Source organism: Metopolophium dirhodum, chromosome 9 (assembly GCF_019925205.1).
Source record: "Metopolophium dirhodum isolate CAU chromosome 9, ASM1992520v1, whole genome shotgun sequence".
Lineage (NCBI taxonomy): Eukaryota > Metazoa > Arthropoda > Insecta > Hemiptera > Aphididae > Metopolophium > Metopolophium dirhodum.
In genome coordinates, this window is record NC_083568.1 from 15,776,946 (window position 1) to 15,797,010 (window position 20,065).

The window sequence follows — 20,065 nt, forward strand, 5'->3', positions numbered from 1 at the left end:
GTCTAAAATTAAAGTATTTGTCATGAATACGTCATGAACCCTATGATATAGCACGTGTACGGATAGTGAACTACCAAACAAAACAATTATTTCCTCTATTGAAGTATTCAAATAGGTATCTTTATTAATATTAGGTTATTATGCATCAAACTAATTTGTTTGTTTATCATAAATTATAATACTCAATTACTCTTGAAATTATCTATCATACACAATTTTTTACAGTTCAATAATTTGCGTTTTTATCAAAAATTTTGGCTGTAAAATTTAGAAAAATGTTCGACATATTCTTAAAGTATCAAGATTTACAATATTTGGTTTTAGATTCTGAGCGTTGAATATATTGGTTTGACAATAATTTATACTTTTTTTATGCCTCATCATCTTTTTCAGCAGTAGAAATGTTTTAATCATCAACTTAAAAGGTAGTATCCGGTAACAAATAGGATCTAGTTACTTATATAGTATTGTGAGGTCAAAAATAAAAAAAATTACTACTACTTTTCTTAATAATTGGGAAAAAAAAAAAAAAAATTAAGAATAACGGGAAGTATTTACGCAACACTACCTAGTTTTTAACAAAATTGATTTTGAAAATGATATAATTATCAAAATTTTTGGGCACTTTTTGAAATGTATAGATATTTTATGTAATCAAATTTTTTTTTATTTGACTTATGTTGTATACAATTTTTTTCTAAGTTCTAAATCTTGAAAATCTAATAAAAGGTTTTTTATAAGTTGTTCTCACAGAAATTAAAAAATATAAAAAATACCTACCTAGTCACTTTTTTCAAGCGTTTGAAGTGTACATTGACAAAATTGTATCTTTAAAAAAAATAAAACAATTTTTGTTATTTGTTTATAATTTCAAAATATTAATCGTAGGCATTTGAAACGTTCCAGTATTACATAAATTAATCAATGCAATATTCAAAATATTTAGGATAATTTTAAGCTGTTTATTTCACGATAATTTCCACACCGTTTTAAGGTATGTCGAATGTCGGTGTTATATAGATAATTTAATGATGAAATATAATCGAAACCCTATTGGCTTATCAATTTTCAGGCCGACGGGGGTGGATCTGTGCCTACGGGAAACTGGATATATAACATATACATGATACACTGCAGCGTCCCCGTTACAGTTTATCACTTTTAATCGCCAATATACTGTAATATATTATAGGTACTATCTTCTCTGGTTTTTTTTATAATTGTGATATAATACATTGATAATCAATAGAAAAAAAGGTGGATAAGTGGATGTCGCTCTGCTGTACGGTAGGTTACAAGTGGGTCACTGTAATGGATGGTGTTAAATTTGAATTCAATGATATAATATCATTGTATAAGAAAAACGATTCTGAGCGAAAACGGTCAGTCAGCCCATGATATTACCAAGTATATTTGATGATATTATTGTAAATAAAGTAATTTATATATAACCTATTTACGTGGAGCCTTGTTTTAAATTTTCAATCCTTAGCCATAAAAGTTAAACATTTTATACATTTTTAACTACAAAATAATTAATAAACTATAAATTTGATAAATGTTGTCAACATTTGAACTTTAAATGCTTATAAAAAAAAATTGTGCCTATGTATTTTTAATATTTTTCAACTGCTAATAGAACGATATATCAGGAGCCTTATATTAAATTTTCACGCTTTTTTACCCAACAAATAAACATTTATTGATATTTATAGAAAAAAAACTAAAAAAATTGAAAACTGACAATGTCCGTAAACAGCTCAAAAAGAGTCAAAATATTTTCAACATTTTATGGTGTATAGAAAATGCTAATATAAACATTCGGTGAAATTTTCAAGTATCTACAGTCATTCGTTTTTTAATTACACCAAAAACCAAAATCAATTTTCTCGAAAACAGATTTTGCGTAAGAATTCCCGTTTTTCCTTAATTTTTCTTTTGTTTTTCACGTCGCTTGTGAAAACTACTGAGAAATTTTTACTTTTGACCCCCCCAAAGTACCAACTAGATTCACTTTCCTATCAGAAAAGTTACTATTGAAGAAAATCCAAGCACTTTTACTGTCCTAAAAGGTGATGACAGACACAAAAATAAAAAAAAAAAATAAAAAAATAAAATAAAAAAATAAAAAAAAAACACACATCATTGTAGAATCAATACATTCATCGCTTCGCTCAGAATCTAAAAAAAGGTGAGTAAGTGAATGTCGCTCTGCGACTGTTGTACAGTAGGTTACAAGTGGCTCACTGTAATGGATAGTGTTAAATTTGAATTCAATTATATAATATCAATGTATACGAAAAATATTCTGAGCGAAGACGTTCGTGTCAGCTATGATATTAGTACTTAGTATATTTGATGATATTATTGTGAATAAAGTAATTTATTTACCTATACTTACATGGAACCTTGTTTTAAATTTTCAATCCTTAGCTATAAAAGTTTAACATTTTATAAATTTTTATCTATAATTGCTTATAATAAAAATTGTTCCAATGTATTTTTAATATTTTTCAAATACTATAATACCAGTATATTAGGAGGCTTGTATTAAATGTTTACACTTTTTACCTAAAAAATTACATTTTATTCACAATTATTGTTTTCTAACAATCTAAGAAAATTGAAGATTGAAAATGTCTGTAAAGAGCTCGAAAACTGTCAAAATATTTTGAAAATTTTATCAAGTATAGGAATTGATGAAATTTACATAACGCATTATGTAAATTTCAAGTATAGGTTATTTTTTTTTTTAATTTAAACAAAATAAGAAAAACGCTCCATGAGAAATAGAGTGAATTCAATATTGTCAAAATTTGAACTTCGAACGCTCACAAAAATTTAATTTGACTTTCCGGTAGACATATATTTTAAGTAAACGTAGACAAACTTATGGGAGTTTTGTACTTCATTTTCAAATCATAGATTTAAAAAGAAAAATATTATGAAATTAGAATGTAACAATATTTCATGTATCTACATGATTTTGTATAAAATTCCCGTTTTTCCTAAATTTTTTTTTTGTTTTTCTCTTTGCTTTTTAAAACTACCTAGAATTTTAAATTTGGACCTCCCCAATGCACCAACTAGATTAACTTTCCCATCGAACAAGATCAAAGCATTATTTCGACTTCTATTATCATGTACCTACACAGACACAAATAATAAAAAGAATGAAAAAATAAAAAAACACATCATTCTAAAATTAATACTATCGCTCTGCTCAGAATCTAAAACTAAGTTAGAAGTTAGTATAAGATCTGCTGATTCGTCTTAAAACATTATATTTTTATAAGTGTTTTTAATAAAAAAAATGGTAAATGGTCCTAAATGTTGTAGCATTCGTGCACAATTTCATCGGAATTCAGCAGTACGTATATAATACAAAATATATTAGTTTATACTTATACTAATAATATTATATTATACGTGTTTGATCGCCTGATTATCTTTGCTTTTAATTTAAATGTACTTAATATACTAGGTACGTAATACGTATATAGAAACTATATAATTATGTACTTAATACTTAGTATTTTAGTTTTAAATCACATTTTTTTTATAAATTAAAAGTTTGAGGATACACAACCTATACGGGCTATCATAATTCTAGACCAGTCAATTTGATTATAATCAATTTCAAATTGACATGATAATACACCTGTTTTTGTGGTACACCAAAACCCCAATGGTCTTCCTTATATTAAACTGTCTATTTTCTTATGGGTTTTTTTAGTGGCTGATAATCACTTTTTATGATCTAAACATTTTTATGTAAAAGGAGTGAGTATAATTAACAGTGTTTTTACGTTGCATATGCAACTAGTATGTCAATAAAAAGGGAAAAGGATAACGCTACATTTATATTTTAGTTGAATAAAGTATCCAAACGAATTATGCATACCTATGTTACATTTAATTAAGCATGAAAGTATAAAACTCTCTGTGAATTTTTAATTTATGCTATCTTTGGCAAGATCAAGATTTGTGTTGCGCTTTTACTTATACATTTTTTGTATCGACAATGTAAGAATGTAAGATGTAGATATATAGATGAAATATCTACATGAATATTTTATTTTTTTTATAAAGTTTATACCCAATAAATGTTATATTTTAGCTATATTTGATTTGTTTTCGATATGATGGACGATAGTACAAATGTTAAATTCTATTAATAATATTAACGACTTTCCGGATATTATGTTTGTTGTACTAGTATGCAATCTAACTTCTAAGCTTTTAAAACTCAAGAATGACTCAAGTTAATAATTAAAAATATTATACAAACACATAAACATTTAACAAAACCGGATGTCAAAAACACAATAAAATATTTGGTATTTCTTTTTGTAAAAACATAACAGCAGTTACGGTGCAAAAATAACATGACGTCCACGATGTATACCTACGTGATATACCGATATGTGTTTCTTTATTGCAGAGTTCTCAAAACAAAATTATCATACATATACCTATAGCTATTTAATATTGTATTTTAATATAGTTACACCGACATTACAATGAATTAATTATTAATATTAATTATTCATTAGAAAATAGAAATGTCAATAGTGTAATTGAAATGCACTATACGTAAAAAGGTAACGACCAAATAATTATTTGTAGATTTATTGAAAAGAGTTTATAGTGTTGGGAATTGAGACTTCAAATTGCATTATTCGATCTCCGTATCCTGTTATAGTTTTAAAGGTTTAGTGAAATAAAGGACGCATTGTTATTTTCCTTATTTTGGGTAAGAATAAAAAAACCCACCGAATACCATAAATATTTTTAAAAGAAATGTTCGCTTACAACTGTACTTTAAATTGTATTATTCACCATAACTTATAAATATTTAATAATACAGCATGCATATGCTGTGAGAAGTAAAAAAAAGGGTCCAACACCCGATCGTCGTTCGATTTTTTATGATCTGAGTACTATAGTATATTTGTATTGGCAATAAGTATAAATCATAATATTATATACTTGTTTTATACGATATAAAAAAAAATGTTTTATAAATCTTGCAAAAATCTTTCATGTCAAAACTATATAAAAAATATACCCTGGAAAAATATGCAATTTTATTTCTTATGTTATAGGTATTTAATTTTTTTTTTTTATTGAACTTAAGCCCGTCGACTTAGGCCATTAGCCGTTGTAGGGAATTATGAACTATGGTTATTGGCAAGGTTTTTACTACTACGAACCCGGGTGGTCACCCATCCGGGAGCTAGTAGCAGCGAGCGTTACTTACTCTCAGTCGCATTCCGCGACTAGTAGCAGCCAACGCGCCAAGCCACATAGGTATTTAATTATAAAATGTCAGTCTATTGTCTACAAAAAAAAAACAAAATACAAAACAATAAAATAAATTAAAATTATACAGAAAAATATATATGGCTGGAGTGCCATATTGTACAAAGTATATAATACTTAAGTTGATTTTTTGCCATGCGTGCAGACCAGCCCAGAGGAGCTGTCTTCTTTATTTCTTCCACTATGTTTGGTTCTTGGTGTATCTCTTTTATCTCCGTAATATTTCTGATCCTCCATTTTCCTGTATTCATGTCTATGCAAGGTCCAAAGATAGATCTAATAATTTTCTTTTCAAATATTAAGGGGTTGTTCTGTTGTGCCTTATGGAGTGCCCATGTTTCGCATCCATACTTCACCACAGGTCATAAGCAATTTTCTATATGTTTGCATGCGGGTCGTGTGTGTGTAGTAAGTAATCATTAGTGTGAGTGACTGTGTATAAAATAAATAGCGGTGCGCTGCCCCGCATGTGCACGTACATGTTAATAACGCAGCATTTTAACACTAATTAGTAATTACAATTGTGAATTTTAGTGAAACACTGAAACTTAGTTTCATATTTCCAATAATATAGCTTACTGAGTGACATTATATAGTATGAACATTGAACACTTATTATACGAATTGAATAGAAGAAGTCTATATAGGCTTGTATATGAGTTAATTTTCGATATTTTATTACCAATGTCCAATATTTAGCTTTAAAACTTGTGATATTATTTTTTAATTTGAGTTATTAAGCTTAGTAATTAAAATATCGAAAATTGGCTTCTAAACAGGTACAGATTAATTTCTCTCCTACCATATTGAGAATAGGGGTTTTTACTCTCAAACCGCTGAATAAACCATATTAATGGAAGTACAAAAATTAATTTTCATAGAGTTTTTCCCGTACTATTGATACCCCTTTTTGCGATGCTTAACTTTTTGTTCTTCTAATACTTTTAAAGTTCGTCGCCTGTTAGTATCTTAATTTCAGCAGTAGCCAAAGTTTCCATCGAGACAATAATAATTTAGTTTTAAAATTTTATATAAGGAATACCTTTTTCGTACCCGGTGAAAACAAAAAATAATTTATAACTAATAATAATACAATAGGTTCACGATATTTACAATTTTGCAATATTTTATTTACAATAATATTGTATTAAAATACCGTAAGATAATAAAAATCGACGCGAAATTCAATAAAACAAAATACCCGTTAGTCGTTATCATTAAAAGCAATGGAAATTGACCGTCACGCGGTTTTATGGATTGGCTGATATTGAATAAAATCGTCGCCCCGTAACGACTATCGCGGCTATTGATTAAAACCTATAAGTTTTCAACGACAACGATTATCGCCGTGTATAGCCCCAGCGCCTTAGTGCCTACAAAATGTATTTTTGATTTTTCTACTTGACATAATAGTATTTACCTTATACCTTTTTTTTTAAAATTTTGCTTCAATTTACAAAACATTTTGAATTTCATAGAAATATACAAAAAATACAATTTTGCCATCAATTCAAACTATTATTATGATTCGTAAAGATTACTAATAAATATCCAAAAATGTAAAAAGGCAAAAAATATGCAATTGCATAGAAATTCGAGCTTTAATTATAAAGTTAATATTTTGCGGTGTTTTCAAATAGATTTCTTTAATATTTTTCACAGGTTGTCGGTAAATTTTCCTTACGTGCTTAAGGAATTGGTATTACAATTTAAATAAATGTCCTCTTTAAAGTTGTCACCTAAATAAATTTTCCCTATTTTAAAGTGCTACATGGAACTTTTATATTTTTTGCTGACCTAAGTTTTTATAGGATAAAAAATTTCTACATCCAATAGATACATCCTCCCTTTGGTAATCGGTATGCATTTAAACTTATATACATTCGATTTAAGATAAAATTATTATCTAAATTAATTTTATTATGTAATATCATTGCATTTGATTAAGAGATCAATAACAAATAAGCTAAATAGTCATACCCATCAATATAATATATATCAACAATACAATCATAGATTATTATTTTGCTGTATTGTTTATTTCTATTTGACGGTCGTAAACTCGTACCTATTTATAATTAGTTTTATTTGACTAAGTAAATAAACAATAGTTACTAAATATAACTACTTACTAAATAAATTATTTACATATCTAGGTACACTTACTAATTTAATAGTTACCATAAAATATTCGTCGTGGCATAGGTTTACCGCGTGATGTTCAGTATTACAATAATATAATATGTAGGTACCTATTTATTAATATACCTACACTAGGTAGGTACGTACTACGTACTATATTATAGGGATCAACTAATATGTGAATACTAGTTTATACTCAGTTGCGACGCGCACCGACGCCGGTTCAAAGCCTCGGCTGCGGGCGATATTTTTCTTCGGGCAAGTCACGGTGTCCGGAGAGAAGTGCCGCCATCCCCCACCCGGGCATGGCAGATACCTACGGGTGCTTTTTAAAAAATCTGCCAAACTAACAAACACGGTTTTAAACCTACAGTACCCTCCCCCACAGTTAAAAACCACTCAATGGCCTTAGTTGCCGCGGGTTAATTAATAATAATAAAAAAAAGTATTTATCTCTACAGTTTAAATCAGTTTATATCAAGTATTTGTCATTTGTGACACATTTTAAAATTTATTAAACTAATTTAATTTTTAGATTAAAAAATGTGTTTTTGATTAAATTAAATTAAATATGAAGCTTTTTAGTTATAAAAATGAGTAAGTTTAATATTTGCTTGAATTACTAGTAAATACAACATTAACGAATTATATACTGACTCTCTTTATTTATATTGTACATGAAAGAGTTTTCTATTCAGTCAAAATTAAACTAAATTTTATGATTGAGTGATGATTTTTACGGGATTGTATAAAAAAAGAAACTAAATGTTTCGCTTGAATTTCCCATGACGAATTATATTATTTCCTTTGACATACATACTTTTTTCATTATATAATTTCCTATAGTTATATACCTGAGTGATATTGTTGTATCAACGTCCAGTATTAAATGCAGGTTAGGAGGTAATGAGATTTTGAGAGCAATACAAATACTCATACCTCAAAAGTTTTTTTAATTGTGCAATGCTCGTGTTCTTTATTTCGAAAGACAAATTATGTTTTATATCAATTACGAATTTGTGTGTCTCTTAAGTGTATCTGTATTATTAAAATTAATTTCTCATTGGTTTATAGAGCTTAAATTTAATATATATATTTTATTGTTAATTAATTTTTTTTTTTTATCGTAATGACAGAATCTAAAAGGTGAATATATAAAAAAATGGTGTATTATATAAAACGCATATTTATTTTTATGTATTATGTGAACTGCTGTTTGCACATTAGTATAAAATATAAAATAGTGTTATTATCCATTATTTATATAGGACGTAAATCATGAAAGTTGACATTTTTCTAATATGTATTAAAGAAAGTACACTATAACAAATAACTTTTTGGTTTCTAAACGTAAATCATAAGTCTAAAACGAATTATGATTGTATGAACATTAATTTTATATATATTATATATTACCTTATCATATCGAATTTGTGCTATTACTTAAATGGTTTAAGCATTTCACTGCATTTGGTAAATTGTGTTTGTCGTGTATATATGATTATATACAGACATTACCTAACCATATGTATATATACATGTATATAATTGAAGTAATTTGATGTCAATAGAATAATATATATTAGTGGAAATGATGCCTCTAGGTATATCCATAAAACAAAAATATTATCATATTATGATATTTTAATAGTATCAATTATCATATTGGTTGTTAAATGATAACCTAAGTAATGAAAGTTGTGATGGATAAAATTAGCACTTATGCCAAGTTGCATAAAAACTGCTTAATTTAATGATTTACTTAAATGTAATGGATCAATCATAGGCCATACATTATGTCTAACTATCGCTGACTATTAATACATTAAATGTATATTAACTCACGAGTATATCGCATATTTTATGTAATATATTATTATCAATCTTTATTAATATTTTATTTATTGTTTATTTTCATAATATCATTTGTGAGGTATGATATAAATATTGCAATTATAAACAAATTTAGTAGTAATAATATGTTTTAATAACAAGATTCTTTTAAATATTACATTTTAAAATTGAATTTCAATAATGAAATAGGCGTGAATGAGTGATTTGCGATATCATCAAAATTATTATGCTATGTTATGTTATATTATTCTAATTCATCTAACATTTTCTGACATATCATATGCTTAACACCACCTATGCATTTTTCTTATTGCCTAACATTGTACTTATTATTTTTTTCTTAATTTGAGAATTGTATCATTGTTTTAATACATATAATCACTTAAATATGACTTTTACATTAGGCAGGTACTTACTTTAAATTTTCCACATTTTAAAAACGAAGGGACTTAGAGGTAAAAATGTGTGATAGTCGATATATTAATATAATGCATGTTTAAAATAAATATTACGAATTGAATGAATGACATTTATAATTTTATTAAATTAAATTTCGACAACATTATATTGATTTCATTATCATTGATTGTAATGTTTTACTTTATATAACGTTAGTATCTACCTTCTATTAATAATTATCGTTATAATATAGGTATTTATACCTACTTCATATTATTATGTCATATTATCATGACATATTATTAAAAAAAATATTATAGACATATTATTGATTAGTTTGTCATTCATGTTATACTAGGTAGGTTATGTTATATATAAAGGTTTCTAAATGTCGTTAAGGGTTGTTACAGTAACGATGTATCGACTCTCTGACCTATTAAATAATATTTTATGGGGCGTAGGTATATAATATGTTTTGTGTAGTAAATGAAAGATTTGTAGTTAGCGTTCGTGTTCAGCAGTAATTATTGTTATACTTTTCAATCCATTCATCTTATCTTGATATCCATTATCAAATATTAATTAATTGTATTTGAATTATTATATATGTATTTGAATTTACTATATATTAATATACCTACTTTACTACACACTTTGAACGATCGATTGGGTTTTTGACTGTATTTTATTCAGCTTAACATATTGACGTCATCGATGTCCTCATTTATTGTCCACTCTAATTAGATAATAGATATACGTATAATTATAATGAATAAATTATAGATATTATTTTTAAAAACAATTTTTTAATTTAACTTGAATTGTTCTAATTAGTTAAAGGTATATATATACATTTACAATAATTTTTCATTTAATTATATTGTTTTTTATAACAACGAAAATAATGTTACCTACCTATATGATATTATAATAAAATACCTATAGTAACAATTATTGAAGCAAATAGGTTAAAACTTAAAAGTCTACACCTTATACCTATGAACTCTATAAAAATCAAAACCCTGTGTACATGTGTACATTTAAAGAACCAATATTATTTGGACTTATGAGTGTTCAGTATTTCTAAAAAGTTAAATTATTATTATTTTTGTTAATAGTTGGAGATTTGTATTGTTATTAATTATAAGATCGAAAAAACACTGTTATTAGGTAACTTATTGCTCAGGGTTATTTTACTATTCGAGAATTATCGTATTAATATATATACAAATAAATACAATAATTAATAAGTAATAATAACTAATTATAGTAATAGAATTCGTGTTGTTGTAGTCCCCGCTAAAAAATAAACCAGAAACGTGGTATATAGGCACATCAATTATTGATTTACGTTATTATTCTTTAATATTTATTTAAAATTCAGTGATTTATTGATTTTTATTGTAAATTATTGTTTTAGGATGGTACTAGAATCGAAAGGAGAGCCTAGCACTGATGGAATCCAAAATAGAATTGGAATTAAAGGGGTTTCCTATACATCTAACGAAGGCCATAAACAAGAATTTGTTCATATTGAAATTGACATGCCTCCAGCTAATGGCCATTTAGTAAGTTATTGTGCTACTATTATTTTATTTTAAAACAAATAAATACATGGTATTATATTTTAATTATTTTATTAGGAATCGTATGTGTTAAACACATATTATTTATTAGGTATATTATAACAATTTACTACATTAAATAACAATAATTACATACTTAATTATTTATTAAGGCTTCAACTTGATAACTAACATAAAAAAATGAAAAGGTACAATTCCGTGGTTTCTATACGTCATACGTCATTTATGAGTTTTATATGAATTATGACCATATAATATAATGTCTAATGAAATGAAATGTACTAAGTAGATATTATTAAAATGGTAAACACTTCTAAATAATAATATGATAAATACTGACTGCCATATACCCATAATATAAGAAATACAGATGTAATTAGACGAAATTATAGTGGAGTATTCGTTATTACTTAGGTATTACTAAATTAGTTATAGGTACTACTAAAACAATGACAATAACTCGGAGACTACAAGCTAAAATGTTCGTTCAGTAATATTCTTTTTATAAAATTAACAATTGTCTTATTAGTCACTATTACCAATTATAATTATGGCAATGAATTTATTAAAAAAACTAAATTAATTATCCGTAGAAATTTTAGAAAAAACTACAAGTTACATTAATCCTGTTTAAAATACAACTAGGGTGATAAAACACAATTTATGACGATATTATATTCTAGACAAAAATTATACTGAGTACCTTCATATAATATATTATGAGTATGTGACTAAATAGTAAATACTTTAAACATTTTACATTTTAATGTTTCAATTTAATCCTATTCAAACCGATTTAGGTATAAATTTTCAAAATATTAATTTGTTTTGTCTAAGTTAATTCAACCTGCCCACCTTTTATAGAAATAAAAACCCTTTTATGATGAAGAGTCAAATATTAATTTTTAGATTCTAAGGTCTGATGAATGTATTGATCTTACAATGAGATGGTGTTTATTTTGTATCTAGATACCTTATAATATAGTCGATATAAATTCTTCAATATTTAACATTAATTTCTTGTCTGCAAAGTAGATCCGGTTGGTACTTGAGGGGGGAGAGGAGTCAGAGGTTAAAAATATCCAGTTATTTTAATAATTGAGAAAAAACAGGAATTTTTAGGCACAATTAGTTTTTGACGTATTTCAAAAACAAAAACGTAGACATTCGAAATTTTTACCAAATGTTTGTATATTACAAATTGTTCAAATTAGCAAATATTTACAAATTGTTTTGTAGCTAAAAATGTATAAAATGTTAACTATCCTCTGACCTTAGAAAGAAATGTTGATTCGAATGTCTCCTTTTCTCAGAATCGTTTTTTTGTACAATCTCTCCCATAAGTATGCACTGATTTAAATTTATCATTGTATTTTTATTTAAGAGGACGTTACGCACCCGCATGTGTTGTTTCCGTCTTACAAATGCACAACATAGCAAAAACTGTTTTGCGCCGGACAACTTACTATTCTTCCTCTGTATTTATAGTAGAATTACCAAAATTCCTCAATACATAAGGAATAACTCGTAGCGTTTTTGTTTTTTTTTTTTGATAGCAATTAATTTAATTAAACGAAAAAAACAAAAAAAACCTAATGTTCTCAAATTAATAACTTTAATTGTATTTATATTATGTTATCAAAATAATAATATTCAATACAGTGACCTATTCAATGACGAGGTACATCCGACACCTACCCGACAGCACAATGAGTTCCCTGGTTTTTAGGTTTACAAGAACATTGTGAAAACATTACTAAACTATTTTGTATGAATTTATACTAATATAATATTACTATGGTAAAAACATACGTTTTTAAATTAAAAAAAAAACAACAATAATGGTATTTTATAAGGATATTATATTTTTAATACTGATGTGCAATTGTATATAATTGTATATATATAAAACTGTAATATAAAACACATTTTTCAATTAAAAATTTTAAAGTCTATACAATGTGTATTAAACATTTCATATTTTTTTCTTTTAACATGTGTTTGATACATGGTATGTAGGCTGCACTAACGACAGCAGGTAACGTGACAACTAAAATATATACGTATTTTTATTTACTTAAAGTATCGATAATAGTTATTGTGTATTTCTAAACGCGTATTAGATACCAGCAATAATATGTTTTTTATAAATTCATAATATTTCTGCTCTTATCTTATTAGAGTGTATTATGGTCATGCAGTATAAAAAAATAAAGTTAAAACAAAATTACAGTTTGAAGTAGTGTTGCGCTAGATGCCCTATAAAGCAAGCCCCTCCCTTCACTCGTCGCCCAGTTTTTTTTTGTTTCTACTTATTGCAATCACCAAATTTAGTTTTTTTTTTAATTTTACATTAAATTTTTTATTTATTTAAAAAAAAAATAAAGGCTCTTGGCACCTAAATATTAGACACAACCCATCTTGTCAACTTATTTTACTTATTGCACTCGAAGAGGTATATCATAAAATGTTAATACTAATAAAACTCCGTAGGTTCCTATTCGACGAATAATAAACTACGCTTTCGTTTAAATATTTTCGCTTTGTTTGCTTCTGTCCTCTGTTTGGTACAATAAACAAATATAAAATAAATAGATAACAAATGTTATGTTATGTATATGTAGGTAGATATTTATTATTTTTAATTTGAAGCTATAATAATGACATATTATTACAGCCATATATTCAGTGTAGGGGTAGGAGGGCTTGGGGGGGGGAGTCAACACCCCCCTCGATTTTTTTTTGTGTAGGTGCCTGTATTTTAACAAATCTGTGCTATTACTTATTACTGCAGTAAAATCTTATATTGTAAAATACTAACCTATATTTTATTACTTTTCTTTTATGGTAATGTTTTTATAACGAGAGTTGTGTCCAATTCTTCAGCTTACATGCGTTTTGAAAACAATTTACCAATACTATTTCGTTGTGGGTAAGAAATAGAAATTGTTCTGGCATTAATGTGTTTTGTACTCGGTTAATATGATATTTTAATGACGGTCCCGAAAATATATATAAATGCAACGTAACTTGTACAATTACTATTACACCAAGGTGACTTACTATTTAACATACTAATTCAGTTAGTAGGACTGAAGAGTTTATCAATCGTAAATTATTAATAATAATGCTATATATAATTATATAAATATAATTGATTATAATAATACGCATATCGCAACTATGAAGTATGTATGGAATAATCATTTTTTGTTTAGAAGTGTTCGAAAAGTTTCATATTACAGTTCATATAATCTTTATGTTTCAAAAATGAACACTGAAAATATATTAGAACTAATAGTTAACTTACATATTTGTTAGGAAAAGGCGGATAATATTACGACTCTTCAGTTTTCAAGAAAGTCTTAAATTAAAATAGTAATTTAATGATAATTGTTTTCCTATGATTTGAAAAATAATAAACAACATTGCTTGAGAGTTGAGATATAAACAGATTTTAAATAACTATTAGTTTAGCGCCTTACCTATATTATTCAAACACTCACTTATTTATATATAATATATAGTGTTATTTCTTAATTTTTAGTATCTGTTCGTTATTATATAACGTTGACAATTTTATAATTTTATCCTGTTTTTATTTTAAATACGTAGAATACCTACATTCTCAACACAAGGGTTTTTCTATCTATATACTTAGATAGAAAATCATGAATTGCGGCACTACTCATTATAATTAATTTTTTTTTTTTAATATTTGTTGCCTGTTGGTTGTAGTATTTTAATATATTATACTGGGTTGGCGGTTGCATAAACAGTAACTAAACACATTTTATTGAATCCATAGTCAGATAATGGTACCTTAGGGGGGGGGGGGGGTGCTGGTTTTTTAAATTGTGCGTAATTCTATGAAATTTTAAAATTACATTTTATTTTATAGTTACCACCTTAATTATAATACTTTTCACTAATGCCCGATGTACTTATTTAGGAGCATTGATGCGGTGTATTATATCTAAAAAAATGACTTCACAGAAAAAATTGTCGGATTTTGATAACTATTTTTTTATCTGAAACAAGAAGACTTCCTTCAGGCCGCTTTTAACTCCGATTTTTTATTTTATTTCAAATAATGGTATTTAATAATTTTATAAAAAACCTTAAAATTGTCGTATTATTACATATTCTTGTCACATATTATTAAGCTTGGGATTAAAATATTGATAAATGGAGTTCAATGAGGTTTCTAGAATATAACACTCTATTAGTTTAAAAAAATGATCAAATTTGGTTGATTCTACAGAACAGGATCATTATTCGCGTAAAGCGTATTTTCGGGGACTAAATTATATTGACACCTGGCTCCTTAAACATGATTTGGCGACATATGATTGGTCCATTTTCAAGTTGGTGAAAGGTTCAAGTTTAAATGGTTAATGAACAATTAAAATATTACATTTGTATGCAATTCGGCATTAGTATACTTTTTCAAATAATACCTTGTTAGATTGTATAAAAATCAATTAGATTTATTTTCTTCTAAAATTATTGCAAGCTCGCATAATTAGTGCATCTCTGTATTGTCTGACTTCCACTCGTCCCACATTGTTTGACCTTTTGGTGTAGTGTGTCTCTTTAGCAACTGTATTATCTTATCAACAGCAAAAAAAGACATTTGATCTTCATTGAATCTTTTCACATGTACGTCCTTATACAGTTATACGTAAATAATATACTCATATTTTAACGTCTTCATTTTTAATTTCTATGAATAATTTATAACGCTTATGCTAACAATCAAATGCAACTTTTAAATGTAAATGTAACAGACGTCAATCATAAATTTTAAATGTTTATTATGTACCTACAACCTACGTTATAAAACGGGCCAGTCACTCTACTTACAGTAGGTACTAGGTTTAGAGAGACGAGTTACTCTAAATATATTGAGTAGGTTATAAGTAGGAGTATCTAATGATAGAGCTCTAAGAGCACTATATGTAATGTTATTAAATAGAGTAAATGAGTAATAATAAATACTAATAAAGATGCTGTAATACTAAATCATACTTACTAACTTACTGTAATAATAAACAGAGTATAGGTACACTATACAATAGATGTATTAAATTATTTTAATCCAATGAAAAATGTGGGCAAATATTTTCTGGTTGTATTTTAGTAAACGTATTTGATATTTAATTGATTTTGTTATAAACATAATAATATTGCACTTGAAATTTGTGTTGATTAAGTAATTTTTTTCTTCGAAGTAGGGTAGAGTTAAAATATTAAAAAGTAGACTGAGTCCGCTCGGCTTTCCGCTCTTAGCTACGTGCTTGATACAATGTGTTATTAGCTTCATTTATAAGGAATAAATATATTTTATAATTTAATTATATTACTATCATATAGTAAGACATTTTTTTAGTAGTGGTACCTACTGTATATTGAGCTACGTTTTGTGAAAAAACATCGCATATAATATTATTGTTCTTAACATTTAAATTATAAGTCAATACCGCGAACCGTAGAATGGTGTGAATAGCTTAAAATGTCATTAACTATACCTATAGAAAACAACGATTAGTTTCAAGTTCGTAAAATAAATATTTTAAAGTTTCAACATAATATCTAAAATTGTTAGAGGAAAAATCTTTATTTTTCGTTTAGGTACATATCCAATTTTGTAAAAATTAGAACTTAAAATTAATATTTAATTATTTATTTTTTTATTATATTGAAAAAAATGTACAATCTATACATTTTTTTGTAGAATGAATATGTTTGATAAGTGACAAATATTGAAATATAAGTGGTTAACATGAACCATGAGCAGGGGCGTAGGTATAGATTATTAATAGGGGGGAGTGGAGTTCGACTTAAACTACATTTTTATTTGAAACGGTAAACGTATAAAATACGTGTGTCGCGAGTAAACTAAAAAAAAACGTAGAAGTGACGGTGTAACAAAAACCCGATGTACCATTATAATCTACAGATAATAAGGAATAATTTTATATCAATATCATAGGAATACAACATTAGATATCTATTTAGATAATCATTATTTTTCGTAATAAACGCGTACTTGTAAAACTGTATTACAAAAATATTGATCTTCGCTCTCGATTATAATTTAGCAATATATTAATTGTTTTCTTATGTTTAAGTAATTGTGGTTGTTTGTAGTATCTACATTTGACACCCCCCCCCCCCCCCACCACCACCTTACCTAAGCCCCTGACCATGAGATTAGGGAAGATACCCAGTGGTAACATCCTATAAAAAAAATATAAAATGAAAATAAAAACTGCCAATATGTAGATCTCTTCCACACCACCCCCACCGCCATTAAAAAAAACTAATTAGTTTGTTACCAGAATCCACCCTCAAAGTTGAAGACTTAGCTATTCTTAATCCTTGAAATAATGATAAAGGACAAAACAAAAAACCGCACTTCCTTGTAAAACCAATACATTTATCTTCCCCACTCAAAATCTAAGACTAATTGTATCTGTATAGTAAATTATTGTGACGCATATTTCGTATAATTTTTAATTAATATTCATTATAGATCATCAAATTACAATTTTTAGTTCATGTAAAATTATGATTTATTGTTCAGTAAATTAATTATTGTATAATATAATAACAATTTTTATGTATTTTAAATATACAGGTTTTATTATTGTTAATTGTTATTCAAAATATTTATTTGTTCTGCCAATGACAGAAAAATTCTCATAATTATTGAAATTTAATTAGTACAGTGAAACTTTCATATTACAGTCTCATGGGGCATAAAACAATTTGTACTATAGAGAATTTTATTAAATAAAACTGAATAAATTTAGTTCTAATTTGGTTTGGTTCTCAAAAATATTTTGTTAAATGGAAAATCGTGTTTAAAGAAAGTTAGTGTGTATTATAATATGCAATATTCTATTTTCTATAAAAGTTTGACTTTCTTATGTTATTATACTTAAGCATGTCTTATTCGATTTCAGTTTTGAACAATAACTAAAATTAACTGTGTAATAGAATCTGCATTATACAAATACTTAATACATTTAAATTGTATATTTCTATAATGTACCTATTAATTTTTATTAATATTATTTTTGTAATTATTACTAAAAATACTATGTACTTGTATGTTCCATCATCCAGTACTAAGCCACTAAATAATTAATGACCACATCAAGGTAAACATTATACTAGGTCAAGGTTAAATGTTCATTCATTATTTAAAAAAAAAATCTTTTTAAAATAATATAATTATTTTAAATGTTTTTAAAATGTTCAATTATCTTTTAATTCAGTTGTTTGTATTATTTATATTTTCCTTATTTCATATGAATTTAATTCTTAACTAATTGTGTTATTTAGAATGAACGTCAAAGGCAGCCATTATTGGGTCTATGTAAACAAGTTACAACAGCCATTAGTAATGGTGTTGGTTGGGAATCAAGAAATGATTCAAATACGGACAATTGTGAGCATCAACGGCCTAATATGGGTCATATACACCAAGCCTTGGCAGATAACAAACATCAACCTGATAGTGGGACAACACCTACTGAAGATGATAATGATTTTAGTCACAAATATCTCAACAACAATGCCAATGGAGCAGCTGTGCACATTGATATACCAAATAATGTTAATGTGTTACCATCAAATGATAAAATTAGGATCCCACAAGAGAAATTCAAGACTTTTGTTGGTAAATATTGAAATATAATATTATTTTAAATGTATAATGTGCATTTATTATTATTTTTTTAATTTAGCATTAATATTGTTGATTGTGAATTTTCTAATCACCACTACATCTTTGGCTGTTGTCCATGAAAGAGTGCCTGATCGTAGTCTGTACAAACCATTACCGGATACATTTTTAGATGCTGTACCTGCTCGAGACTGGGCATTAGATGTATCAGAAATATTTATCATTGTCAGCACAAATTTAACATTGTTAATTATTGCCAGTCATAAGTATAGGTAATAACAAACTTTTTTAGTAGGTTAAATCATTGTTTCAGATATGAATGGATTGAGTTTTATTACTTTTTCTTTTATGTAGAATAATCATAATTTCAATCATAAACATAATCATTAATTGTATTAATTAACTTGTCAAAGCTTTTACATATTAAATTTCTTTAATCATTTGTTTAATTAACACAATTATATATTTTTTGCTTTTTTCTGATTTAAAAATATTTTTCTGGTTTATGTTTTATTTTTATTAATGATCCCCTGGGGTAAAAATTTAAATTCTTTTATTTTTATAGCTTATAATACTAATTATTATAGGTATATTCAAATGTTGTGTTACAAAACTTAGAAATCTGGTGGAAAACATATTAAGATCTTATGTAATCTCCACCAATTTTGTTACACAATATTTAGATGACCATGTGATTAATACTAATTTAAAATTATAGCTACTTAATACATTTATTTTCATTAATAAAATTATAACATTTGATTTTAATTTATGTATATTTTTTAGGTTTATTGTACTACGTAGACTGATGTTCATGTTGTCTCTTCTATATCTTCTTCGCTCTGTCACTATGTTTGTAACTGTATTGCCCACATCTAGTACCACTTATTACTGTTCGCCCAAAGCCAACTCAACAAATCCAGTACTAATTGCTAGACGTGTATTCCAGTTATTTTCTGGTTTTGGTTTGTCAATCAATGGCAAACACACATTTTGTGGCGATTATATATATAGTGGACATACCACAATTTTAGTCATGAGCTACTTAATCACCGTTGAATGT

General features: G+C 26.5%; 1 protein-coding gene across 3 annotated transcripts in view; it reads left to right on the plus strand.

Moving 5' to 3' along the window:
- Positions 1-20,065, plus strand: part of LOC132951855 (phosphatidylcholine:ceramide cholinephosphotransferase 2-like) — a 36,579-nt gene that overhangs the window by 11,614 nt on the left and 4,900 nt on the right. For all 3 annotated transcript variants that reach the window (XM_061023862.1, XM_061023861.1, XM_061023863.1), the window contains 4 exons: positions 11,141-11,288; positions 18,660-18,996; positions 19,064-19,274; positions 19,789-20,063. In XM_061023862.1, the coding sequence (XP_060879845.1) occupies positions 11,142-11,288; positions 18,660-18,996; positions 19,064-19,274; positions 19,789-20,063 (970 nt within the window). In that variant the 5' untranslated portion in view covers position 11,141. The remainder of the gene's footprint in view (positions 1-11,140; positions 11,289-18,659; positions 18,997-19,063; positions 19,275-19,788; positions 20,064-20,065) is intronic.